Source organism: Coregonus clupeaformis, unplaced genomic scaffold, assembly GCF_020615455.1.
Source record: "Coregonus clupeaformis isolate EN_2021a unplaced genomic scaffold, ASM2061545v1 scaf1161, whole genome shotgun sequence".
In the NCBI taxonomy this organism is placed as follows: Eukaryota; Metazoa; Chordata; class Actinopteri; order Salmoniformes; family Salmonidae; genus Coregonus; species Coregonus clupeaformis.
The window spans coordinates 127,285-154,654 of NW_025534615.1; the positions used below are offsets into that span (position 1 = coordinate 127,285).

Below are 27,370 nucleotides of genomic sequence, written 5' to 3' on the forward strand. Positions count from 1 at the left end.
TTGCAGACTAGATTTGCCGAACAAAGAACTTCATTTTATTTTAAAATAACAATATTAAAAACACAGTGAATTAAACACAAAGGCAAACTATGTACAGTATGATTCAAAATTAATATCAAGCAATAATAAAGCAACATTTTTAAATAACAGAGAAAATACAGGCCACACATTTAACTAAACTTAACAAAAAATTCGCCAAACTTCTCCTCCGATGTCTCTCTATCCCTCACACACGTCCCTCTGCCCCGCTGTGTTCGCTCTCGCTGTCATCGCCCCCCAGCTGCTCCGCTTCCACCGGCTCCTCCCAAAGCACGTCGTCCTCGCTGCCGTCCAATGCATTTGAGATGCAACATTTTTTTAAAGCCATCGATGATGCTCTGTGAGGGAATAGCATCCCATGCATGCAGGATCCATTCACACAGTAGACTTCTCTCCGAAGTCTGACGGCAGGCGTTGGGCCAAACTCGTTCTCCGTCTAAGTGACAGTCCATTACGCCGCATCATCCTACGACACCAGCCGAGGCTGGCTTTAAATCCAGTGATGTTGAGCTCTCTGGCGATTTCCAGGGCCTTAACCTGGATGACAGCTCTGGTAATGGGCATTCCTCACTTCTTTTTTCCCTGACATATTCAAAAACCCTCCGGTCAACCTCAATGAAACGACCACTTTGAGGACCACGGAAGGATTTTCGCTGACTGTTAGCATCTTTTAGACGTTGTTTTTCTGCTCGCCATCTTCTTACATTACACTCAGTGACCCCGAATGTCTTGGCAGCTTGGCAGTTGTTAGATGACTCTGCCTTATTGACAACCATTATTTTGAAATTGGCATCATAGCTCCTCCGCTGTTGTTTATTGACCTGGCCCACTTTTGAGCCACTTGTCTCTAAATGGTCAGCCTGTCTTTCCATCTTTAAACACCGGTAACGGGCTGGTTGTTAAGGACGCCTCTTCCCTCCGTCCGGAACGAATTTTTGGCGCCATCTGTGCCCGCGAATGTGTATTGACATTTAAAGGGAGCGCCGAAGAAGAGAAACTGCGCTCTGAATACTAGACCCCGAATATAAGACGACCCGACTTTTTTGGACCTATTTCGAGGGGAAAAAAGGCCGTCTTATATTCGGACCAATACGGTAAAAGGAAATGACTGGTATATGTAAACTCCCTCTACCCCATGCCAACACCAATCCAATGCTGTACAATTAATTCCATAGCTTAACAACATACATCACTCACACACACACTCACACAGACACACCTATTCACTTGGGCCTTCTCCCTCATGCCCTGCTGACATCCATGCAGGCCCACATTGACCTTGTGACCTCTGGAGCTCCATGCATCTTGTTCTACACTCCCTGCCTAGTAAAACCCTTTCTCCCATGGGCCTGAGAGTACAGCTCATTTGAGACCATTTTGGAAAAGATTTTCTGTCATTTTTAAATGCCCATAAAAAATGTCACATTATACTGCTGTTTTGAATGTATAGCAAAACCAGGTAGTTTTGAGGTTGAATAGCTACTTGAGTTGCTTGGTTCTACTGAAATTACCAACAGGCATTGGTCCAGGGTGATCAGGCCTATAATTGGAGACCATTTGGGTAAAGATTAGAGCTTTCTTTCCTTTTTAAATCACTCCAGGCAATATGTAATACAAATCTGATTTGGTTGCAATGCTGGGAAGAACTACACCACAGTAGATCCACGTTGCCTTTCAACTTTTTTCAAATAGGTTAAATCCTTCCCAAAATGTCATATGAGGTGCAGCAGGCTAGGAGAAAGGGGGAGAGAGTGGCCAGCCTCCACAGGGGATATAGAAATACATTGCCTGCTGCCCTAACTTCAACTTGATGCCTATGTGGGTTTATATTGCCATATCAAACTGTCTTCTTTGTCAACCCATCAGGCCACTATAAGGGAAGCCATTACATAAGTATGACAGGATCATTTCATTTTGGTATGACAACTTACAGCTATAACAATGTCACTGTAAGATATATAGATCTTAACATTGGCCTGCTGAATGTACACTATTGGTCATTTGTAGCCGAGGACATTATAATGGTTATTTTAGGTTAGTCATACCATATTTGATCCCAGGCCTAAATGCTACATTACATATAATACATTCAAGCCGAGAGGAAGTGGGTCTACAACAGACCCACGTTTGTAAAGTCTGTTCAATAATATTATCCTTTAGATATTTTGTCTCAAATTACCCCTCTCATAATGACCAACCGCCCTGCCCACCGGCACATTAAGTTTAAATGGAATTGTATTTAACTTCTGGCTTCCCACGGACTGTTGTTGTGCAACCGAGTACATTTGAAAGCAACGCTAGTGTGTGTACTGTAAATACAGCTGCGTTGCTAAAAGTAATTAGTACATTGGGTGCAGTAGGTCTTTAGACTCTCCTGGAGGTGGTTTGCAAATCTTCCCTAGCGTGAGGTCATTTTTTTCTTATTTCTCTGGACTCTCGTTTGAGGTCAAGCAGGTCATAAACAGTTTCTCTGTATTGTAAAATTATGCTTTTGTTAATTCCATGAAGTTTGGACGTTGAAAGGGATTTGAATGCATTTCTCACTAAATGTATTGCTGCAAAGCAGATCAATCTATGGTGCTAGTTAGTCACTGCAGTAGATCATTCAAGAAAACAACGTCTTCAATGGCCAGTACTGTATAATCAATGATCTCACTAACAAAGCATCATTGGTTTAATTGGAACACAACACATCTCTGTTATGTAGCGGCTGTGTGAGCAATGACAGCTTTGTCAGAGTCCCATTACAATGAACTGGGAGTCTGTAGTTGTACATAGTGAAGCATTGAGGATGAGTAGAATGCCGTCTTGGAGTGATGTCATAATGGGGTCATAAGAAGATAGAATCCTCTCGCCATTAGGCCAGAATCTCAGGTGGGAGAACATTCAGAGAGAAGGTTAGTTGGAGAAAGTCATCATATTGGTAAGTCATGTTTCTAAAATTGTTCCTAAAGTTATGGTGAATCTACTATAATGGAGAGGACGGTTTTAGGCAAATATGATAGAATTTCATATCACTTTGCGTAGCCTACTGCGAGTATCAAATTCCTGTCTTATGTTTAAATGAATATTTTCATGGTTAAATATTGGTATGCATTCATTTATCTAAACTGATTACTGTATAATCTAGATTACCGAACCTGAGAGTGATTTCTGATGAGATTGAATTGATTAGTACTGTCTTAAAACACATTTAACATCATAGTGTACTATACTATAAACATTTTTGAAAAGATTTACACAAAATCTATAGTATAAAGAGAAGTTTGCATAATTGGTTGGTCACAGCTTGTTTAGTTTGGATACAGGGCTGTTTTATGGTGAGATGCAAAATAATGTGTTAGAGGCACTAGAAATGTAGGCATTGATGAAAGGCACCGCATAGGGTAAAAGGCTTTAATAGTAGTTTGAATGGCTATAGGGACACTGAGAGGTCATGTTTATTGGACATACTGTCACTATAATCACAGGATGCATAGTCGTGGGAAGTAGTTGTCACGATCGTCGGGAACAGAGGAGGACCAAGGCGCAGCGTGGAATGCGAACATATTTATTAATTGATGATCACACTAACAAAAACAAAACGAAACGTGACGCCCCTGGTTACATTCACAAACCAACACGGAACAAGAAACCACACTAAAATGAATGCCTAACGGCTACCTACAGTATGGCTCCCAATCAGAGACAACGAGCTACAGCCGTCTCTGATTGGGAGCCACCCTGGCCAACATAGATATACAAAACCAGAACAAACACAAATGAAAACTCACACCCTGGCTCAACATACTAGAGTCCCCAGAGCCAGGGCGTGACAGCACCGAGTGGAGGACAGAGGAGCCTCTTAAAGAAGAAGTTACAGGTCTGTGAGAGCCAGAAATCTTGCTTGTTTGTAGGTGACCAAATACTTATTTTCCACCATAATTTGCAAATAAATTCATTAAAAATCCTACAATGTGATTTTCTAGATTTTTTTTTCTCAATTTGTCTGTCATAGTTGACGTGTACCTATGATGAAATTACAGGCCTCTCTCATCTTTTTAAGTGGGAGAACTTGCACAATTGGTGGCTGACTAAATACTTTTTTCCCCCACTGTAAATGTAAATTCTGTCAATTTGGAATTTACGTTAATGTCAAATTAATCTTTGGCGATTGGGTAAAAAATTAATGTGGAACTGTTAAAAGTGATTTTCTTAATTTATTTTGATGCCGATGCTGTCTTTAGGTTGTTTAAGGATTTGTTTTCCATTAGCAGCATCCTGTAGGTTGCTAACATTTAGGAACTCTCTTTTAGAGCTCATTCGTATTGGAAGTGCACAGTATTGGTCAGGGCGACTTGCATGTTGAGGTGGGCCTGCTAAGGAAGGAGGTGGGCCTGCTGAAGCAATTGGCCTGTATGGGGGAGATGATATGGATAGAGAGACAGTCTCTGGAGATGAATAGAGAGATGGTGTTGAAGGAAGTGGAGAGGGAGGAGAAGAAGGAGCATGCAAAAATAAATCAGATGAAGGATGAAGAGTTGCTGTTGATGGATATTAGAATGAGGGAAAGGGAGAGAGAGATGGAGGAGGAAAGGAGGAGGTTAATGGAGAAATCTGAGAGGCAAAAGGTAGAGAAACAGATGGCGCTCCAGAAGAAAAGACAGGAGGAGAGAGACAAGTGGGAGATATCTGAAAAGAAGAGAGTGGAAGAATGGAAAGAGTTTTACTGGAAGGAAGAAGAAAACCGAAAGGAAGATGCATGGATGAAAGCAGAGAGGAAGGCAAAGAGAAAGGTGGAAGAAGCAAATAGAAAGGTGGAAGAAGCAAAGAGAAAGATGGAAGAAGCAAAGAGAAAGGTGGAAGTGTTAGGCCTACTGCTGCTAGGTAGCTCTCTCTCTGCTCTCTCCCTCCCCTCTGTCTGTCCTTGATTGCAGGAGTGAAGTCTGGTGTGCGGGAGTCAGGGTTCCAGCTGCAGCTCATTCACCATAATCACCTCAGCCTTTAAGACCCGGTCAAACTTACCACTCATCGTCAGATCATAGTCAAGACGACCATGTTAGTCTCGCTGCCGACTCAACCTGTTTATTTTTGCTCTTTGTGTTTTGGCCTGTTCTATTTACTTTTTCTCCTGTGCCAGATATTTTGAACCTGACTCCTGCCTCCGCTTCACTCCTGCCACCACCATCCTGCTCTCCACTACCGGACCTCTCTTTGGACTCACCACGGACACTAGGACATTACGGTACCACACCTGCCCTGACCTGGATCTGTTACCCTCCCTGTAACCTGGACTTGCTCTTCCCCTATTATTGGAAACCTGGACTATTGAACATTTTAAATAAACCTGTTAAACCTTCTCTGGCTTGGTGTACTTGTCTGCATTTGGGTTCTAATACTGGTAAATCATAACAGTATGATCTGACCATCATGAACCCAGCAGACAGTAGCTTGATACCACCCCAGAGTGCACTCAAATTTGGACTGCCATAGCCAATCAGGGCATTTTACTTGGCCAACATGATACCCTGTTTAAGACGATTGCTGAGGACAGTCAGGTGCTGCTTAATCAGGTTCAATTACTCACCAATCAAGTGTCTGCCCCTTACTACCCCTTCAGCCCAGATCAGAGAGCCTTTTGTTCCTGCTCCAGAGCGCTATGATGGGAACATGGGAACCTGTGGCGATTTTTTTGACTCAATGCTCGGTAGTGTTTGAACAACAGCCCCTCACCTACGCCTCAGAAAGAGCCCGTATTGCCTACCTTATCAACTCTACTAGCGGTTCCGCTGCGTGCCTGGGGATCCGCGGTCTGGGAGAGTCAGTCGGACATTTGCAACGCTTACGTTGCCTTCACCACTGAGATGAGGAAGGTTTTGACCACCCCCGCACGAGGCAAGGAGGCTGCGAAACGGTTGTTTTCTCTTCGGCAGGGGGCTCGCAGTGTGGCGGAGATGGCAGTGGAGTTTCGGACTTTAGCAGCAGTGAGTGGTTGGAATGACGAGGCATTACAAGGAGTGTTCATCAATGCTTTGTCTGAGACTTTAAAAGATGAATTGGTGTCATATGATGAATCGCCTACGCTGGATAATCTTATTTCACTCACCATCAGGTTGGATAATCGGATTTGGGAGCGCCGCCGGGAGAGGAGTGTTAGTTCCAAGCAACCTGTCTGTCATCAACAAACTCCTCCCCGCATCTTCCCTACGGAGAAAGCCGTGTCTTCCCGAAGTCGATACGAGGAGCACTGAACCCGGGCCATGGAGGTGGGTCGTGCACGGTTGTCCTCAGAGGAGCGTGCACGTCGCATTCAGGCTCGGGTCTGCCTGTGATTGTGGAGAAGCTGGTCATTTCGTTCCTTCCTGCCCAGTTCGTCCGGGGAAAAGGGCCGGCTCATCATTAATGGGAGAAGTTTTGGTGAGCCGAGCAGCGGATTCTTCCTCTTCTCCCGCATTCTGCTCCAGGCATCCCTCCAGTGGCAGTTCCAGAATCTCTCTGTTAGTGCGCTGATTGACTCTGGTGCAGACGCAAAGCTTTTGGATAGAGAGTGGGCTCAACAAATGGATTTGGAGACTGTTCCTATGGACTGTCCGCTGCAGGCTAAGGGTCTGAATGGACAATTGTTGACCCATATTACCCATCAGACTGTTCCTGTTTGTCTTAGAGTGTCGGGAAATCATCAGGAGAACATTCAATTCCATATTATCGACTGCCCACAGACCCCTCTGGTCCTTGGTATCCCTGGCTCATAAGACACAATCCACACATTGATTGGGTGACAGGTAGAATTGTTTCATGGAGCACATTTTGTCATGTGAATTGTTTGTGTTCTGCTCTGACTCCTGCCAGTACTGTGCCTCGACCTCCACTGGAGTCCATGGATCTTTCTAATGTTCCTGACGTGTATCATGACCTGGCATCCGTTTTCTGCAAACACAGAGCTACTTCTCTTCCTCCTCACCGGCCTTACGACTGTGCCATTGACCTCCAGCCAGGAGCCCGCTCCCCAGCAGTCGCCTGTACAATCTCTCCCGGCCGGAGACGGAGGCTATGGAGAACTACATTCGGGACTCTTGGCGGCAGGTATTATGCGTCCTTCCTCGTCACCTGTAGGAGCGGGATTCTTTTTTGTTGCTAAGAAGGATAAGACCCTCAGACCCTGTATTGATTACCGTGGACTTAACAACATCACCATTAAGAACAAGTATTCTCTGCCTTTGATTAATTCTGCTTTTTCCCTCCTTCATGGTGCTACCATCTTTACGAAACTGGATCTACGAAATGCGTATCACCTGATGCGCATTCGTAAAGGTGATGAATGGAAGACTGCCTTCAACACACCCTTGGGACATTTTGAGTATCTGGTTATGCCTTTTGGGTTGTCTAATGCCCCTGCTGTTTTTCAGGCACTAGTCAATGATGTCCTTCGGGACATGTTGAATCGGTTTGTTTTTGTCTATCTGGATGATATCTTGATTTTCTCAGAGTCCTCCCAGGAACATGAACTGCATGTGCGCCAGGTGTTGCAAAGGTTGTTGGAGAACAAACTGTTTGTGAAGATGGAGAAATGTGAATTTCATGTGTCTGAGACCTCTTTTTTGGGTTACATCATCGCTCAGGGGGAGTTGCGGATGGACCCAGCTAAGATCTCTGCTGTCACGGACTGGCCAGCCCCTCTACCCGCAAACAACTTCAACAATTTCTGGGGTTTGCGGAACTTCTATAGGAGGTTCATCAAGGACTACAGCCGCATTGCGGCGCCACTCACCGCTCTCACCTCCATCTCACGACCGTTCGCTTGGAATGAAGGGGCCGAATCAGCGTTCGAAGAACTGGAAACATCGCTTCGCCTCGCTCCCATTCTGATGCAGCCGGACCCCCGACCGCCAGTTTGTCGTGGAGGTGGATGCATCCGACACTGGGGTAGGTGCGGTGTTGTCACAGCGTTCTCCTGAAGATAACAAACTGCATCCCTGTGCTTTTCTCTCAAGGAAACTTTCTCAGGCAGAGAGGAATTATGATGTTGGCAATCGTGAACTGCTCGCCGTTAAGCTGGCTCTCGAGGAGTGGCGACATTGGTTGGAGGGGGCGGAACAACCCTTCATCGTTTGGACGGATCATAAGAATCTGGCTTACCTCCAGTCAGCGAAGCAGCTCAACCCCCGTCAAGCCAGGTGGGCACTATTTTTTGGGAGATTCAATTTTTCTCTGTCTTACCGTCCTGGGTCACGCAACGTCAAGCCTGACGCCCTGTCTCGTGTTCATTCGGCTGTTGATACTGGTAGTAACCCTGAACCCATTTTGCCTCCTACCTGCAGTATTGCGGTCGTCACATGTGACATCGAGGGGATTGTTAGACAGGCTCAACATCATCAAGCTGACCCTGGGAGGGGTCCTCCTAACCGGATGTTTGTCCCTGAGTCTGCTCGCTCCCAGGTACTTCAGTGGGCTCACTCGTCTCCCCTTACCTGTCACCCTGGAGTTTCGCGGACCCTTGACTTTGTGCGACGGAAGTTCTGGTGGGCCACGATGGAGGCGGACACTCGAGCCTTCATTGCTGCTTGTACGGTATGTGCACGAAGTAAGAACTCCACCCAGGCCAGCGCTGGTCATCTACGACCTCTACCTATACCCAGCCGGCCCTGGTCGCATATCGCCATGGATTTTGTCACTGGACTTCCCCCTCGTCTGGAAAGACTGTAATTCTTACGGTGATTGATCGTTTTCTAAGTTCGCTCATTTTTGGCCCTACCTAAACTGCTCACTGCCAGAGAGACGGCTGATATTTTTGGTTGAACATGTGTTCCGCTCTCATGGTCTACCCACGGATATTGTCTCTGACAGGGGTCCCCAGTTTGTCTCCCAGGTGTGGAAAGCTTTTGTAAAAGCTTTGGGCATTACATCCAGCCTGTCCTCTGGATATCACCCCCAGACCAACGGGCAAGCCGAGAGAGCGAACCAGGAGATGGAGACCGCTCTTCGCTGTGTCACAGGGTCTAACCCTGGGTCATGGAGCTCCATGCTCCCCTGGGTGGAATATGCTCATAACACCTTGACTAACGCTTCCTCTGGTTTGTCTCCTTTTCTGTGTGCTCTGGGTTATCAACCTCCCCTGTTCCCTTCTCAAGAGAGGGAACTGGCGGTACCCTCGGTGCAGTCCCACATGCGCCGCTGCTTCAAGGTCTGGAGGAAGGCCAGGGTAGCTCTGTCCCGAGCTTCGGCGTACATGCAGAGGCAAGCCAACCGGTCACCGGTCCCAGGCTCCCGGTTACTCTCCTGGTCAAGAGGTATGGCTGAAGTCACGGGACCTTCCATTGAAGGTGGAGTCTAAGAAGATGGCGCCTCGTTTTATAGGACCGTTCAAGATACTGTCTATTGTTAACCCCTGCGCGGTTAAGCTACAGCTTCCTGCCTCCCCTACGGGTTCATTCCACCTTTCATGTTTCCCAGATTAAGCCTGTGTCGGTTAGCCCTCTGTGCCCGCCCTCTCGTCCCCTCCTCCGCCCAGGATCGTGGGTGGGGGTCCGGCTCACACTGTCCGGCGACTTCTGGATGTTCGCCGGGGTCGTGGTTTCCAGTACCTGGTGGATTGGGAGGGTTATGGTCCTGAGGAACGTTCCTGGGTGCCCAGGAGCTTGCATTGTGGATCCTGCTCTGGTCCGAGAGTTTCATAGGTTACATCCCGAGATAACCCCGTCGGCGCCAGGTGGCGTCCGTAGAGGGGGGGGTACTGTTAGGCCTACTGCTGCTAGGTAGCTCTCTCTCTGCTCTCTCCCTCCCCCTCTGTCTGTCCTTGATTGCAGGAGTGAAGTCTGGTGTGCGGGAGTCAGGGTTCCAGCTGCAGCTCATTCACCATAATCACCTCAGCCTTTAAGACCCGGTCAAACTTACCACTCATCGTCAGATCATAGTCAAGACGACCATGTTAGTCTCGCTGCCGACTCAACCTGTTTATTTTTGCTCTTTGTGTTTTGGCCTGTTCTATTTACTTTTTCTCCTGTGCCAGATATTTTGAACCTGACTCCTGCCTCCGCTTCACTCCTGCCACCACCATCCTGCTCTCCACTACCGGACCTCTCTTTTGGACTCACCACGGACACTAGGACATTACGGTACCACACCTGCCCTGACCTGGATCTGTTACCCTCCCTGTAACCTGGACTTGCTCTTCCCCTATTATTGGAAACCTGGACTATTGAACATTTTAAATAAACCTGTTAAACCTTCTCTGGCTTGGTGTACTTGTCTGCATTTGGGTTCTAATACTGGTAAATCATAACAGGAAGAAGCAAAGAGAATGATGGAAGAAGCAAAGAGAACGGTGGAAGAAGCAAAGAGAAAGGTGGAAGAAGCAAAGAGAAAGGTGGAAGAAGCAAAGAGAAAGGTGGAAGAAGCAAAGAGAACGGTGGAAGAAGCAAAGACAAAGGTGGAAGAAGCAAAGAGAAAGGTGGAAGAAGCAAAGAGAAAGATGGGAGAAGAACAACAGATGCTGAAAAAGCAAGCCAGGCTAACGGAGACCCTGAGCGATAGAAAAAGAAGAGACGGGGAAGAGAGAAAGGAAGATGAAAATAAGTGTGTGAAGGAAGCAAGGGAAGGAGACAGGAGAGAGCTCCTGAAAGAAAAGAGACTAAGTGCAGAAGAAAATATGACACACATGGAGAAACAAATGAGAGAGCTGGAGGTCAAAGGTAAAAAGGAGAGGGAATAGACAGAGAATAAAGTGTGATATGTGAGGTTAGCTTCAACACCTTAACTTATACTGTCTGTTTCCCAACTCCCTCTCTCCCAGATTCCTCCATCTTCTCAGCTGGTGCTGAGGTCAAACAGACCCAGTGCAAAGGTCATCTTAGTTTACAGTTCTTTTGTACATTGAAAGTGTTATACAACTGCACACATGGAGTGTGGTATTAACATCTTCCATTTTCCTTTGTCTTGTCAGATGTCTCCATGGTTACTGCAACTGAGTCAAAGACTCTGAACCCTCAGAAGGACCAGCCAGCAAAGTGCAAAGGTAAAGACCAGGGCCCGGTTTCCTGTTAGCGATGGAACTTAAGCTTACTAGTGTTTTAACCATGTATCGTTTTTATAATGGCCGAAGATGTCACATGCGTTTCCCAAAACACCACGCAGAGAGAACGTTCACTAAGTGCGTCATTGGAGTAGGTCTCGATACTGATCGAAAGAAAGGCAGGGCTGCTCTCTGATCAGATTTCTCCATTTAAATCTTACCTTAACATTATAATTATTCCACAATACTGATGACGGATCAGCTCCTAGAGAGCCATTACCACCTTATGGCTGCAAATATTGAGGCGGCTTATTCTAATGCTTACCCTATAATAATGCACTAAATCACAGATTCATTTGGCCCATCAGTGCGCACATGTTGTTACACATCATGAAATATATTGAGGTAAAAATTACAGACAGTGTAGCCTACAAATAAGAGTAAATTGACTGAACATGAAATTGATTTCAATATGATTGAAATATAGGCCTATACAGCCAACTGGATTTATTTTCTAATGCAGTCATCTCGGTTTTCAGTTGAAGCATAATTTTATCCTTTGCTTGTTGAATTGCAAAGATATTGGCAACTTTTTATTTGTAGTCAACTTCCTGCCGAAGTTATCGTCAGTCACAGAGAGACAGATAAACAGCTTGATTCTATGTTTAGCGGATGTCTTCTGTGTAGAAAGTGACGCGGAAGGACAAAAAATAATCTAACGACGCATTTAGCTGTCTGATATCAGTGGAGTTTTCTGGTTGAATCACCCATCTTTCCACCCAAATTTGTTTTTATGTGATGACGTTGAATCAACATCTCTCTCTCTCTCTCTCTCTCTCTCTCTCTCTCTCTCTCTCTCTCTCTCTCTCTCTCTCTCTCTCTCTCTCTCTCTCTCTCTCTCTCTCTCTCTCTCTCTCTCAGAATTCTCTGTGTTTTCCACGAGCAGTCAAGGCGTGGCCAAGATCCCCCAGGTTCTGCAGGTCAAAGTGAGTAATAAAAGTGAGAGTGTCCAAAAGAAAGATGGGAATGACAAAGTAACAGCGCCAAAGACAGATGCAGAGCTCATTATGGACAAATTTGAGAGGATGACAGAAGAGGGGAGAAGGGGGCCTTGTCAGAAGGATAGGAGAGATAAAGACCAGGCCAAAGAGATAGAGGGAAAGAGAAAGGAGGAGGAGGTGCTGTCTAAAGAAGAGCAGCGCAGGCTGAGGAATGAGAAGGCCTTACAGGAACACCTGGACAGGGTAGAGAATCCGGAATTGACAGGCAAACAGACCAGACAACCACAATGTAAAGGTAGGACCAGGCAAAGTGACAAGGGACTCAAACACAAAACATTTCATTCTCTGTGGTTTAAAAGCAAAGAGCACCCTCGGGCTCTCCCTAAAGTTAGGTTGGTGCGTAAAACCCTTAAATTCAAATAAGCAATAAAGTGTGATGGTCCGCACTCAAAAAGATGTCGCATAAAGCTGACGTCATTTTTTTGTTTTTGTTTTTGTCTTTTTCACTGCATGAGGGATAGCGTACACAGATGTTTCTGCTTTGCATCCTTCAGGGTGGTTTAGCATCACGTTGTACTCAGACGATGCCATCTTAATCCCCATGGGGAGGCTTAATAAAACTGTATTACATTTAAGTAACAGCAGTGTATCTCACTAAGGTACTGAGTTATGTGTGACTACTCCTCTGGTGCATTGAAACAGCCTATAGGACTTAACTCTACTTTTACTGCTGTGTGTTATTGTCCTATCAAATCTCCATTCATATATATTCCTTTTCTGTCCTTAGATTACTCTATTTTCACTGCATCAGGGCTAAAGAGCAAGGACCCGCATGATCAACAGTCAGCAAAATGCAAAGGTAAAACATGAAGGGGGATAGAGAGGGACAGACTTTTCACAAAGTATTTGATGACACAGTGCAAAGATAAAAAGGACGAGAGATCTAGAGAGAGGGAGACAAAAAAGGACGAGAGAGAGAAAGAGAGAGAGACAGAGAGACAGAGAGAGAGACACAGAGAGAGAGAGAGAGAGAGAGAGACAGAGAGAGAGAGACAGAGAGAGAGAGACAGAGAGAAATTCATTATTAGAGAGCGGACCCCATACTTCGCTGCCATATAGAGCACTTGGTTCTATAACTGATTGAGCCAGATTCTAATTGGAATTTCGATTTTAATATTCCTTTTAATGGCTCTTCTTGCTTTGTCTCTCAGCTCATTCACAGCCATGTGAAAGCTACCTGTGTTGCTGATATTTAGTCCTAGATACGTGTAATTTTTGGTGTGTTCTAATAGAACTGTGTCCAAATAGAATGTATATTTGTCATCCTGATTTCCTGACCTTTTTTGGAATATCATTATATTCGTTTTTTTTTTAGATTAACGGTCAGAGCCCAGGTCTGACAGAACCTGTGCAGATGATCTAGATGCTGCTGTAACCCCTCCTAAGTGGGAGACAGTTGCACCAGGTCATCTGCGTACAGCAGACACTTGATTTCAGTGTTGTGTAGTGTGAGACCAGGTGCTGCCGATTCTTCTAATGTTTTTGCCAATTCATAGAGGTTAAATAGTGTTGCACTTATTGGGCAGCCCTGTTTCACTCCACGTCCCTGAGAGAAGAAGTCTCGGCTTGTTGCCGATTTTAAGTTGTTTTTAGTGTACATTGATTTAATAACATCATATGTTTTCCCTCCAATACCACTTACTATTCGTTTGTAATAAAATACCTTAGTGCAAAATTGAATCAAATGCTTTCTTGAAGTCTACAAAGCACGAGTAGATTTTGCCTTTGTTTTGTGTCACGGTTCAGACAGACGACCAGAGGACCACAATTGCGTCACACCAGAAAGTTTATTAAAACTTAAGGGAAAAGGGAAGTAGGGAGTGAATGAAGGCTCCAGGGGTAACAGGGATCCCGTCCAATGTGCTGGGTCTGTGCCCCCCCCAGTGGCAGCGATGCGTCCTATGAAGCCGGTGGTGGGTGGTCCAGAAGTCCTGGGGGAGGGGAGACACAGACACAACAGGGCGGAATGAAACAAGGCAGCAGTACAGTTCAAGGGAAATCCGAAATACGTAGTAGCAAGGCAGAAGGCTGGTCAGAGTTACCGGGATTGAAGAGTAGTCAGGAGTCGTTATGGCAGAAGCAGGTCTGGATCTCCTGGGGCAGAAGAGTATCCAAAAATCAGGCAGGTCCGGGGTCACAAAACCAGGGTGAGCCAGAAGCGCGAGCAAACAGGTTCCGGGTGTGAGCTTTGCAGACGATCTGACACCGGAGAGCTGAAAGACAGGGCCTTAAATACTGGGAGAGGTAGTGGGCAGAGTAATTAGAGCAGAGCAGAGCAGGGACAGGTGGAGCTAGTTAGGCTGAGTAGAGAGAGTGGTGAGCAGAGTGGAAGAAAATTAAGGTGGTAACCCGGTGGAGTGAGAGGCTCATGACAGAACCCCCCCCCCAAGGGACGGCCCCAGAAGTCCCAAGAGCAACACCACGCCGGGCGGGAGGAGGGGAGCCGGAGGAGGGCTAGAACTCCTCCGAACGGTCCGAGTGAACGTCCTCATCCTCGGAGGAAGCCGGAGGGCCGTGGTCGGGAGATGGGACAGGTCCCGAGACAGGATCAGGCACAGGACAGGAAGCCGAGCGGGCAGGACGGTTAGGGACCCTCTGGGGCGGCCTACGGATTGCAGGTTGATCAGGATGCCGTTGGTGGAAAGCGGTGATGAGAGTCCTATCCACAATCCGACTAGCTGGCACCCAGGTCCTTTCCCTCAGGTCCATAGCCCTCCCAGTCAATGAGGTACTGGAGGCCCCTACCCCTCCGTCTGGACCGAAGCAGGCGGCGGACGGTGTAAACCAGACCACCATCGACGAGCCGTGGAGGAGGAGGACAAGGCGCAGCAGGGACCAGCGGACTCTCATGGATGGGCTTAATCTTAGACACATGGAAAGTGGGGTGTACCCTCAGGGAATTAGGCAGTTGGAGCCGGACAGCAGTTGGGCTAATCACTCTTATGATAGGGAATGGGCCAATGAACCGAGGTGCCAGCTTCTGCGACTCCACCCTGAGTGGCAGGTTCTTCGATGACAACCACACCCTTTGACCAACATGGTAGGTGGGAGCAGGAATTCTCCGACGGTTGGCCCCGGTAGTGTAGCTGGCAACGGATCTGAGGAGGTGGCTCGGGCTTGTGACCAGGTGCGGCGACATCGACGGGCAAAAGCAAGTGCAGATGGGCAAGTAACCTCCTCTTCCTGGCTGGCAAATAGAGGAGGCTGGTATCCATAAACACATTGGAAAGGGGACATACCGATGGCAGAGCAGGTCAGAGAATTGTGTGCGTACTCCACCCATGTCAATTGCTGCGACCAGGAGTGGGGGTTGCGTGAAGTCATGCATCGCAGTGCCTTCTCGAGCTCCTGATTAGCCCGCTCTGACTGCCCATTGGATTGGGGATGGAATCCGGAAGTCAGACTGACTGTGGCTCCCAGCAGGTGACAGAACTCCTTCCAAAAAGCGGAGGAGAATTGTGGACCACGGTCAGAAACTACATCCTTTGGCAGTCCGTGGATCCGGAAGACGTGTTCCAGGACCACCTGGGCGGTCTCCTTGGCGGTTGGGAGCTTGGGGAGGGGAATGAAGTGTGCCATCTTGCTGAAACGGTCAACTATGGTGAGAATGACGGTCATGCCACTTGAAGGGGGGCAGCCCCGTGACAAAGTCAAGGGCGATGTGAGACCAGGGACGTCTGGGCACAGGCAGGGGCTGCAGCAATCCGGCTGGGGGCTGGCAGGACGACTTGTGTTGGTTGCAGATGGGGCAGGCTTGGACGAATTCCCGTACATCCTTTCTCAGAGAGGGCCACCAGAACCTCTGGGCGAGCAGGTTGTAAGTGCGGGTGGAGCCAGGGTGACAAGCTAGGCGGGAGTCATGTCCCCACTGAACGACCTGGGACCTCAGGTCTCGGGGACAAAAAGGCGGTCAGCTGGGCAAGTGCTGGGACCTGGCTGGTTACGGAGAGCCTCCAGCACCTGTTCCTCAACAGCCCAGGTCAGAGCTGCAACGATGCAGGGACTTGGCAGAATCGACACAGGGTCCTTGGAGGGGGTGTCATCCTTCTGGAATTGACGGGAGAGGGCGTCTGGCTTGGTGTTGCGATCCAGGCCGGTATGACAGAGTGAAATTAAACCTGGTGAAGAACAGGGCCCAGCGGGACTGCCTGGAGTTCAACCGTTTGGCCGTGCGGATGTACTCCAAGTTCTTATGATCGGTCCAAACGAGAAATGGAATGGTGGACCCCTCCAGCCAGTGACGCCACTCCTCCAAGGCAAGCTTCACAGCCAGCAGCTCACGGTTCCCTATGTCGTAATTGCACTCAGAGGGGGACAACCGACGTGAGAAAAGGCACAGGGATGGAGCTTCCTATCCTCCGCAGCCCACTGAGAAATCACAGCACCAACTCCCCACATCCGAGGCGTCCACCTCCACAATGAATTGCCGGTCCACATCAGGCATCTGGAGGATGGGAGCGGAGGTGAACCTCACCTTGAGGGTACTGAAGGCTTTGTCGGCTGCTGGGGTCCAGGTGAAGGGTTGCTTGGTGCTGGTTAGAGCAGTGAGAGGGGCAGCAACGGTACTGTAGTTCCGGATAAACTTTCTATAGAAGTTAGCAAACCCCAGAAACTGTTGCAGCTTCTTTCTGTTCTCCGGAACTGGCCATGAAGTGACTGCTGATACTTTGGCAGGATCCATTTGGATACTTCCTCTGCCACTATGTACCCCAGGAAGGCCACTGTCTTGACGTGAAACTCACATTTCTCTGCCTTGGCGTAGAGGGAATTCTCCAGAAGACGATGAAGGACTTGCTGGACATGGCGGGTGTGTTCAGACAGGTTTCTGGAGTAGATTAAGATGTCCTCCAGGTAAACGAAGACAAACTTGTTTAACATGTCCCGCAGTACATCATTCACTAGAGCCTGGAACACAGCAGGAGCATTGGTGAGGCCAAAAGGCATAACCAGATACTCGTAGTGGCCTGTTGGTGTATTGAATGTGGTTTTCCATTCATCTCCCTCCCGGATCCGCACTAGGTGGTAAGCGTTTCTGAGATCCAACTTGGTAAAAACAGTGGCTCCTGGAGCAACTCAAAAGCAGAGGTGAGCAGAGGCAGAGGGTAACGGTTTTTCACTGTGATGTCGTTGAGTCCCCTGTAGTCGATGCAGGGGGCGAAGAGATCCGTCCTTCTTCCCCACAAAGAAGAAGCCAGCACCAGCAGGAGATGAAGATGAACGGATTAATCCCTGCGGACAGAGAGCCATTGATGTAGTCCTCCATGGACTTTCTTTCAGGAGCAGACAACGAATAAAGACGACCCTTTGGAGGGGCTGTTCCAGGGAGGAGGTCGATGGCACAGTCGTACGGTCCGGTGAGGGGGCAGAGATGTGGCTCTTGCTTTGTTAAACACCTCTCTGAGACCATGGTAGCATTCTGGGACATTGGAGAGGTCAGGAGCGGAGTTAGTAGGTACTGGCCGAGGGGGTAGTGCGGCAGCAAGCAGGCAGGTTCGGTGGCAGTCCTCTCCCCACTCCCTGATCACCCCGGTCACCCAGTCGAGCTGAGGGGTTGTGCCGGCGGAGCCATGGGTAACCCAGGATGAGGGGTTGGCCTGGAGAGGGGAGCAGGTGAAACTGGATAGTTTCTTGATGGTTTCGGACAGACCCATCGAGACCGGGGCCGTGACATGAGTGACCGATCCGAGTAAGTGTCCGTCCAGTGCCCGGGCAGGAATAGGAGGTGTCAAACGGAGGTTCTCCAGTCCCAGTTGGCGTGCCAGCTTGATGTCCATTATGTTGGCTTCGGCGCCAGAATCCACCAGAGCAGCCAGGGTGTGAGTTGAGTCAGAGAGGCGGAGGTGAACTTGCAGCAGGGGTTTGCGGTCGGAGGACTGGATGGTCATTGAACTCAACCGGACTCCCCTATGCCCGGTGAGCTTCGGCCCTTTAAAGGGCAGGTTACCACACGATGTCCATCACCTCCACAATAGAGGCAGAGGTTTGAGGTGAAGCGGCGCTGGCGCTCTGCAGGAGTGAGAGAGGCTCGCCCAATCTCCATAGGCTCAGACTGATCAAGCTGACCTGGGTGAGTGGCAGTAGATGACAGGAGCCCAGTCGGATCTCTCCGAATGCCGGTAGTAGGTGGACCTTGGCGCCCCCTCTCACGACGACGGGTCTGTATCCTTCTGTCGATCCTGACAGTCAGTGCGATGGCTTCATCAAGAGTGGAAGGCAGTTCATGGGAGACCAACTCGTCCTTGATATAGTCAGCCAAACTATGGAAGAACGCTGCCCACCAACGATGGTGTGTTCCAAGAACTTCGCCTAGCCAGGGTTCGGAAGTCGATGGAATGGTCTGCGACTGTACGTCTGCCTTGTCGAATACTGAACAGTTCACGAGACGCCTCTGCGGTTGGTGAATCCAGGTCAAACACCTTCAGCATCTCCTCAGCAAACAGGTCGAAGGTTGCACATGCGGGGGTTTGACGTTCGAACTCTGCTGTTCCCCAGAGTCGAGCTCGGCCCGTCAGGTGAGTGATGGCATACCCAACTTTAGCCCCCTCCGTGGCGAAGGTCCTTGGCTGCAAGGAGAACTGAAGTCGGCAGCTAGTCAGGAATGGCCGGACCTGGGTTGAATCGCCGTTGAACCGCTCGGGGTTTCCAATCTTGGGTTCGGAGCAGCGGCTGCAATGACCGGGGCAGGTAACTCGGGGGCAGGGCTGGTGGGCAGACTGGCTGGGGTAAGGTTGGTGAGGAGTTGAATGATCATGGCGAGTTGTTGTTGCTGCTGCTGGAACTGCTGCTCATGCTCATCGGTTTCCATGTCGGGGAAAGTGTGCGCTGAGTCCATAATGGTCAGATCGTACTGTCACGGTTCAGACAGACGACCAGAGGACCACAATTGCGTCACACCAGAAAGTTTATTAAAACTTAAGGGAAAAGGGAAGTAGGGAGTGAATGAAGGCTCCAGGGGTAACAGGGATCCCGTCCAATGTGCTGGGTCTGTGCCCCCCCCAGTGGCAGCGATGCGTCCTATGAAGCCGGTGGTGGGTGGTCCAGAAGTCCTGGGGGAGGGGAGACACAGACACAACAGGGCGGAATGAAACAAGGCAGCAGTACAGTTCAAGGGAAATCCGAAATACGTAGTAGCAAGGCAGAAGGCTGGTCAGAGTTACCGGGATTGAAGAGTAGTCAGGAGTCGTTATGGCAGAAGCAGGTCTGGATCTCCTGGGGCAGAAGAGTATCCAAAAATCAGGCAGGTCCGGGGTCACAAAACCAGGGTGAGCCAGAAGCGCGAGCAAACAGGTTCCGGGTGTGAGCTTTGCAGACGATCTGACACCGGAGAGCTGAAAGACAGGGCCTTAAATACTGGGAGAGGTAGTGGGCAGAGTAATTAGAGCAGAGCAGAGCAGGGACAGGTGGAGCTAGTTAGGCTGAGTAGAGAGAGTGGTGAGCAGAGTGGAAGAAAATTAAGGTGGTAACCCGGTGGAGTGAGAGGCTCATGACAGTTTTGGTTGACTTGTTTGTCAATTAGAGTGTGGAGGGTGTAAATGTGGTCTCTCTCTCTCTCTCTCTCTCTCTCTCTCTCAATTCAATTTCAATTTAAGGGCTTTATTGGCATGGGAAACGTATGTTAACATTGTCAAAGCAAGTGAAGTAGGTAGTAAACAAAAGAGAAATAAACAATAAATATTAACAGTAAACATTACACTCAGAAGTTCCAAAAGAATAAAGACATTTCAAATGTCATATTACGTCTATATACAGTGTTGTAACGATGGGCAAATAGTTCAACATTCTTTGTGGGTCTGTGTAATCTGAGGGATTACACCTCATTTTTGTGGGCAGTGCCTACGGCGGTCTCTCTCAATAGCAAGGCTATACTCACTGAGTCTGTATATAGTCAAAGCTACACTCTCTCTCTCTCTCTCTCTCTCTCAGATTTCTCTGTGTTTTCCACGAGCAGTCAAGGCGTGGCCAAGGTCCCCCAGGTTCTGCAGGTCAAAGTGAGTAATAAAAGTGAGAGTGTCCAAAAGAAAGATGGGAATGACAAAGTAACAGCGCCAAAGACAGAGGCAGAGCTCCTTATGGACAAATTTGAGAGGATGGCAGAAGAGGAGAGAATTTGGCCTTGTCAGAAGGATAGGAGAGATAAAGACCAGGCCAAAGAGATAGAGGGAAAGAGAAAGGAGGAGGATGTGCTGTCTAAAGAAGAGCAGCGCAGGCTGAGGAATGAGAAGGCCTTACAGGAACACCTGGACAGGGTAAAGAATCCGGAAATGACAGGCAAACAGACCAGACAACCACAATGTAAAGGTAGGACCAGGCAAAGTGACAAGGGACTCAAACACAAAACATTTCATTCTCTGTGGTTTAAAAGCAAAGAGCACCATCGCGCTCTCCCTAAAGTTAGGTTGGTGCGTAAAACCCTTAAATTCAAATAAGCAATAAAGTGTGATGGTCCGCACTCAAAAAGATGTCGCATAAAGCTGACGTAATTTTTTTGTTTTTTGTTTTTGTTTTTTTCACTGCATGAGGGATAGCGTACACAGATGTTTCTGCTCTCTCTCTCTCTCTCTCTCTCTCTCTCTCAGATTTCTCTGTGTTTTCCACGAGCAGTCAAGGCGTGGCCAAGGTCCCCCAGGTTCTGCAGGTCAAAGTGAGTAATAAAAGTGAGAGTGTTCAAAAGAAAGATGGGAATGACAAAGTAACAGCGCCAAAGACAGATGCAGAGCTCATTATGGACAAATTTGAGAGGATGACAGAAGAGGGGGAGAAGGGGGGCCTTGTCAGAAGGATAGGAGAGATAAAGACCAGGCCAAAGAGATAGAGGGAAAGAGAAAGGAGGAGGAGGTGCTGTCTAAAGAAGAGCAGCGCAGGCTGAGGAATGAGAAGGCCTTACAGGAACACCTGGACAGGGTAGAGAATCCGGAATTGACAGGCAAACAGACCAGACAACCACAATGTAAAGGTAGGACCAGGCAAAGTGACAAGGGACTCAAACACAAAACATTTCATTCTCTGTGGTTTAAAAGCAAAGAGCACCCTCGCGCTCTCCCTAAAGTTAGGTTGGTGCGTAAAACCCTTAAATTCAAATAAGCAATAAAGTGTGATGGTCCGCACTCAAAAAGATGTCGCATAAAGCTGACGTCATTTTTTTGTTTTTGTTTTTGTCTTTTTCACTGCATGAGGGATAGCGTACACAGATGTTTCTGCTTTGCATCCTTCAGGGTGGTTTAGCATCACGTTGTACTCAGACGATGCCATCTTAATCCCCATGGGGAGGCTAATAAAACTGTATTACATTTAAGTAACAGCAGTGTATCTCACTAAGGTACTGAGTTATGTGTGACTACTCCTCTGGTGCATTGAAACAGCCTATAGGACTTAACTCTACTTTTACTGCTGTGTGTTATTGTCCTATCAAATCTCCATTCATATATATTCCTTTTCTGTCCTTAGATTACTCTATTTTCACTGCATCAGGGCTAAAGAGCAAGGACCCGCATGATCAACAGTCAGCAAAATGCAAAGGTAAAACATGAAGGGGGATAGAGAGGGACAGACTTTTCACAAAGTATTTGATGACACAGTGCAAAGATAAAAAGGACGAGAGATCTAGAGAGAGGGAGACAAAAAAGGACGAGAGAGAGAAAGAGAGAGAGACAGAGAGACAGAGAGAGAGACACAGAGAGAGAGAGAGAGAGAGAGAGAGAGAGAGAGAGACAGAGAGAGAGAGACAGAGAGAAATTCATTATTAGAGAGCGGACCCCATACTTCGCTGCCATATAGAGCACTTGGTTCTATAACTGATTGAGCCAGATTCTAATTGGAATTTCGATTTTAATATTCCTTTTAATGGCTCTTCTTGCTTTGTCTCTCAGCTCATTCACAGCCATGTGAAAGCTACCTGTGTTGCTGATATTTAGTCCTAGATACGTGTAATTTTTGGTGTGTTCTAATAGAACTGTGTCCAAATAGAATGTATATTTGTCATCCTGATTTCCTGACCTTTTTTTGGAATATCATTATATTCGTTTTTTTTTAGATTAACGGTCAGAGCCCAGGTCTGACAGAACCTGTGCAGATGATCTAGATGCTGCTGTAACCCCTCCTAAGTGGGAGACAGTTGCACCAGGTCATCTGCGTACAGCAGACACTTGATTTCAGTGTTGTGTAGTGTGAGACCAGGTGCTGCCGATTCTTCTAATGTTTTTGCCAATTCATAGAGGTTAAATAGTGTTGCACTTATTGGGCAGCCCTGTTTCACTCCACGTCCCTGAGAGAAGAAGTCTCGGCTTGTTGCCGATTTTAAGTTGTTTTTAGTGTACATTGATTTAATAACATCATATGTTTTCCCTCCAATACCACTTACTATTCGTTTGTAATAAAATACCTTAGTGCAAAATTGAATCAAATGCTTTCTTGAAGTCTACAAAGCACGAGTAGATTTTGCCTTTGTTTTGGTTGACTTGTTTGTCAATTAGAGTGTGGAGGGTGTAAATGTGGTCTCTCTCTCTCTCTCTCTCTCTCTCTCTCTCAATTCAATTTCAATTTAAGGGCTTTATTGGCATGGGAAACGTATGTTAACATTGTCAAAGCAAGTGAAGTAGGTAGTAAACAAAAGAGAAATAAACAATAAATATTAACAGTAAACATTACACTCAGAAGTTCCAAAAGAATAAAGACATTTCAAATGTCATATTACGTCTATATACAGTGTTGTAACGATGGGCAAATAGTTCAACATTCTTTGTGGGTCTGTGTAATCTGAGGGATTACACCTCATTTTGTGGGCAGTGCCTACGGCGGTCTCTCTCAATAGCAAGGCTATACTCACTGAGTCTGTATATAGTCAAAGCTACACTCTCTCTCTCTCTCTCTCTCTCTCAGATTTCTCTGTGTTTTCCACGAGCAGTCAAGGCGTGGCCAAGGTCCCCCAGGTTCTGCAGGTCAAAGTGAGTAATAAAAGTGAGAGTGTCCAAAAGAAAGATGGGAATGACAAAGTAACAGCGCCAAAGACAGAGGCAGAGCTCCTTATGGACAAATTTGAGAGGATGGCAGAAGAGGAGAGAATTTGGCCTTGTCAGAAGGATAGGAGAGATAAAGACCAGGCCAAAGAGATAGAGGGAAAGAGAAAGGAGGAGGATGTGCTGTCTAAAGAAGAGCAGCGCAGGCTGAGGAATGAGAAGGCCTTACAGGAACACCTGGACAGGGTAAAGAATCCGGAAATGACAGGCAAACAGACCAGACAACCACAATGTAAAGGTAGGACCAGGCAAAGTGACAAGGGACTCAAACACAAAACATTTCATTCTCTGTGGTTTAAAAGCAAAGAGCACCATCGCGCTCTCCCTAAAGTTAGGTTGGTGCGTAAAACCCTTAAATTCAAATAAGCAATAAAGTGTGATGGTCCGCACTCAAAAAGATGTCGCATAAAGCTGACGTCATTTTTTTTGTTTTTGTCTTTTTCACTGCATGAGGGATAGCGTACACAGATGTTTCTGCTCTCTCTCTCTCTCTCTCTCTCTCTCTCTCTCTCTCTCTCTCTCTCAGATTTCTCTGTGTTTTCCACGAGCAGTCAAGGCGTGGCCAAGGTCCCCCAGGTTCTGCAGGTCAAAGTGAGTAATAAAAGTGAGAGTGTCCAAAAGAAAGATGGGAATGACAAAGTAACAGCGCAAAAGACAGATGCAGAGCTCATTATGGACAAATTTGAGAGGATGACAGAAGAGGGAAGAAGGGGGCCTTGTCAGAAGGATAGGAGAGATAAAGACCAGGCCAAAGAGATAGAGGGAAAGAGAAAGGAGGAGGAGGTGCTGTCTAAAGAAGAGCAGCGCAGGCTGAGGAATGAGAAGGCCTTACAGGAACACCTGGACAGGGTAGAGAATCCGGAATTGACAGGCAAACAGACCAGACAACCACAATGTAAAGGTAGGACCAGGCAAAGTGACAAGGGACTCAAACACAAAACATTTCATTCTCTGTGGTTTAAAAGAAAAGAGCACCCTCGCGCTCTCCCTAAAGTTAGGTTGGTGCGTAAAACCCTTAAATTCAAATAAGCAATGAAGTGTGATGGTCCGCACTCAAAAAGATGTCGCATAAAGCTGATGTCATTTTTTTTGTTTTTGTTTTTGTCTTTTTCACTGCATGAGGGATAGCATACACAGATGTTTCTGCTTTGCATCCTTCAGGGTGGTTTAGCATCACGTTGTACTCAGATGATGCCATCTTAATCCCCATGGGGAGGCTAATAAAACTGTATTACATTTAAGTAACAGCAGTGTATCTCACTAAGGTACTGAGTTATATGTGACAACTCCTCTGGTGCATTGAAACAGCCTATAGGACTTAACTCTACTTTTACTGCTGTGTGTTATTGTCCTATCAAATCTCCATTCATATATATTCCTTTTCTGTCCTTAGATTACTCTATTTTCACTGCATCAGGGCTAAAGAGCAAGGACCTGCATGATCAACAGTCAGCAAAGTGCAAAGGTAAAACATGAAGGGGGATAGAGAGGGACAGACTTTTCACAAAGTATTTGATGACACAGTGCAAAGCTAAAAAGGACGAGAGATATAGAGAGAGGGAGACAAAAAGGGACGAGAGAGAGAAAGAGAGAGAGACAGAGAAAGAGAGAGAGAGAGAGAGAGAGAAACAGAGAGAGACACAGAGAGACATAGAGAGAGAGAGAGAGAGAGAGAGAGAGAGAGAGAGAGAGAGAGAGAGAGAGAGAGAGAGAGAGAGATAGAGAAAGAGCGAGACAGAGAGAGAGAGACAGAGAGAAATTCATTATTAGAGAGCGGACCCCATACTTCGCTGCCATATAGAGCACTTGGTTCTATAACTGATTGAGCCAGATTCTAATTGGAATTTCGATTTTAATATTCCTTTTAATGGCTCTTCTTGCTTTGTCTCTCAGCTCATTCACAGCCATGTGAAAGCTACCTGTGTTGCTGATATTTAGTCCTAGATACGTGTAATTTTGTAATTTACGTAGAATTTATATTTGTCATCCTGATTTCCTGACCTTTTTTTTGAATATCATTATATTCGTTTTTTTTTAGATTAAAGGTCAGAGCCCAGGTCTGACAGAACCTGTGCAGATGATCTAGATGCTGCTGTAACCCCTCCTAAGTGGGAGACAGTTGCACCAGGTCATCTGCGTACAGCATACACTTGATTTCAGTGTTGTGTAGGGTGAGACCAGGTGCTGCCGATTCTTCTAATGTTTTTGCCAATTCATAGAGGTTAAATAGTGTTGCACTTATTGGGCAGCCCTGTTTCACTCCACGTCCCTGAGAGAAGAAGTCTCGGCTTGTTGCCGATTTTAAGTTGTTTTTAGTGTACATTGATTTAATAACATCATATGTTTTCCCTCCAATACCACTTACTATTCGTTTGTAATAAAATACCTTAGTGCAAAATTGAATCAAATGCTTTCTTGAAGTCTACAAAGCACGAGTAGATTTTGCCTTTGTTTTGGTTGACTTGTTTGTCAATTAGAGTGTGGAGGGGTGTAAATGTGGTCTCTCTCTCTCTCTCTCTCAATTCAATTTCAATTTAAGGGCTTTATTGGCATGGGAAACGTATGTTAACATTGTCAAAGCAAGTGAAGTAGGTAGTAAACAAAAGAGAAATAAACAATAAATATTAACAGTAAACATTACACTCAGAAGTTCCAAAAGAATAAAGACATTTCAAATGTCATATTACGTCTATATATAGTGTTGTAACGATGGGCAAATAGTTCAACATTCTTTGTGGGTCTGTGTAATCTGAGGGATTACACCTCATTTTGTGGGCAGTGCCTACGGCGGTCTCTCTCAATAGCAATGCTATGCTCACTGAGTCTGTATATAGTCAAAGCTTCTCTCTCTCTCTCTCTCTCTCTCTCTCTCTCTCTCTCTCTCTCTCTCTCTCTCTCTCTCTCTCTCTCTCTCTCTCTCTCTCTCTCTCTCTCTCTCTCTCTCTCTCTCTCTCTCTCTCTCTCTCTCTCTCTCTCTCTCTCTCTCTCTCTCTCTCTCTCTCTCTCTCTCTCTCTCTCTCTCTCTCTCTCTCTCTCTCTCTCTCTCTCTCTCTCTCTCTCTCTCTCTCTCTCTCTCTCTCTCTCTCTCTCTCTCTCTCTCTCTCTCTCTCTCTCTCTCTCTCTCTCTCTCTCCCTCCTCCCTCCCTCCCTCCCTCCCTCCCTCCCTCTCTCTCTCTCTCTCTCTCTCTCTCTCTCTCTCTCTCTCTCTCTCTCTCTCTCTCTCTCTCTCTCTCTCTCTCTCTCTCTCTCTCTCTCTCTCTCTCTCTCTCTCTCTCTCTCTCTCTCTCTCTCTCTCTCTCTCCCTCTCTCTCTCTCTGATGTCTCTATATTTGCAGCTGGGAAAAATCGCTTGGCTACATTCTTGAAAACCCTTGTGTGCAGAAAAACGAAGGCATAATGCATAGGTAAGAGAGGAGAATGTTACAACTCAGAGAATGTTAAAGCTGATGACTGAAGTTTGTTTGACACACAGTATTACATGATTCTAACAATAATACCTTTTTGTATTTTTTCAGCTCCTGACGTTTTCCTTGCTAACAAGTGACCTCTGCAATTTTACAAATATTTTCTGAAATTCATTCTCATGCTTTCCCTTGTTTTCTATATCCATTTCTATATAAAATTCTTCAAGCATTATAAAATAATAAAAATAATTTTAGCATCAAATGTTTGTGTGTGCACATTGTTTTTAAGGGTCAGGTCAAGACCAATTCTGTGTTCTGTGTTTTGCTAGAGAGAAACTGTATGGATATTAGCCCACATTCCTAACCTCTAGTCAAGACCAATTCTGTGTTCTGTGTTTTGCTAGAGAGAAACTGTGTGGATATTAGCCCAGATTCCTAACCTCTAGTCAAGACCAATTCTGTGTTCTGTGTTTTGCTAGAGAGAAACTGTATGGATATTAGCCCAGATTCCTAACCTCTAGTTTTGCCAAGACTTTCAAAAAAAAATTGTCACCAGCCTTAGATTCTCAACAATTATTTTGTCGCATTAGACTTGAAAGATATGCTAAGACAATTGAGCGTGCCAGAGAAAATGGTCTCTAATGGTCTCTAATGTATCCACAGTTTTGTACTCAAAGCATTCTTTCTCTCTTTAGATTGTCACAGATGGTTGTGGCCATAGAGCTCGCCAGTTTGTAGTCCTAAAAACTGGAAATTAAACCCTCATTCACAGATAGGGGGTCTACCTGTGCCTGAGCACCTGCCCTTTGCCCTCCCACTCACAAGTGCCCTTTTTGGTGGTATATTTATACTTTTTTGTATGCAGTT

At 46.6% G+C, this 27,370-nt stretch overlaps 1 protein-coding gene across 4 annotated transcripts; it reads left to right on the top strand.

Moving 5' to 3' along the window:
• Positions 1–2,767: 2,767 nt before the first annotated feature.
• LOC121540658 (calponin homology domain-containing protein DDB_G0272472-like) lies at positions 2,768–26,743 on the top strand. Of its 4 annotated transcripts, none has more exons than XM_045217641.1 (12): positions 2,768–2,962; positions 10,808–10,858; positions 10,958–11,029; positions 11,948–12,322; positions 12,815–12,886; positions 20,011–20,385; positions 21,532–21,603; positions 22,963–23,337; positions 23,626–24,000; positions 24,493–24,564; positions 26,435–26,503; positions 26,615–26,743. In XM_045217641.1, the coding sequence occupies exons 3-11, from the start codon at positions 10,966–10,968 to the stop codon at positions 26,494–26,496; spliced, it is 1,842 nt and encodes a 613-aa protein (XP_045073576.1). In that variant the 5' UTR covers positions 2,768–2,962; positions 10,808–10,858; positions 10,958–10,965; the 3' UTR covers positions 26,497–26,503; positions 26,615–26,743. The 4 variants fall into 4 exon arrangements, with proteins under 4 accessions (XP_045073576.1, XP_045073574.1, XP_045073575.1 ...); XM_045217639.1 differs by lacking the exon at positions 2,768–2,962 and adding an exon at positions 10,451–10,706; XM_045217640.1 differs by lacking the exons at positions 2,768–2,962; positions 12,815–12,886 and adding an exon at positions 10,451–10,706.
• The last annotated feature ends 627 nt before the right edge of the window (positions 26,744–27,370 follow it).

Bases quoted from the DNA above. Each gene is read 5' to 3' on its own strand.
- LOC121540658 (XM_045217639.1), top strand. From the start codon at position 10,487: ATGGGAGAAGAACAACAGATGCTGAAAAAGCAAGCCAGGCTAACGGAG. The intron at 10,859-10,957 runs GTCATCTTAGTT...TTGTCTTGTCAG, and splicing joins CAAACAGACCCAGTGCAAAG to ATGTCTCCATGGTTACTGCA. The intron at 23,338-23,625 runs GTAGGACCAGGC...TCTCTCTCTCAG, and splicing joins CAGACAACCACAATGTAAAG to ATTTCTCTGTGTTTTCCACG.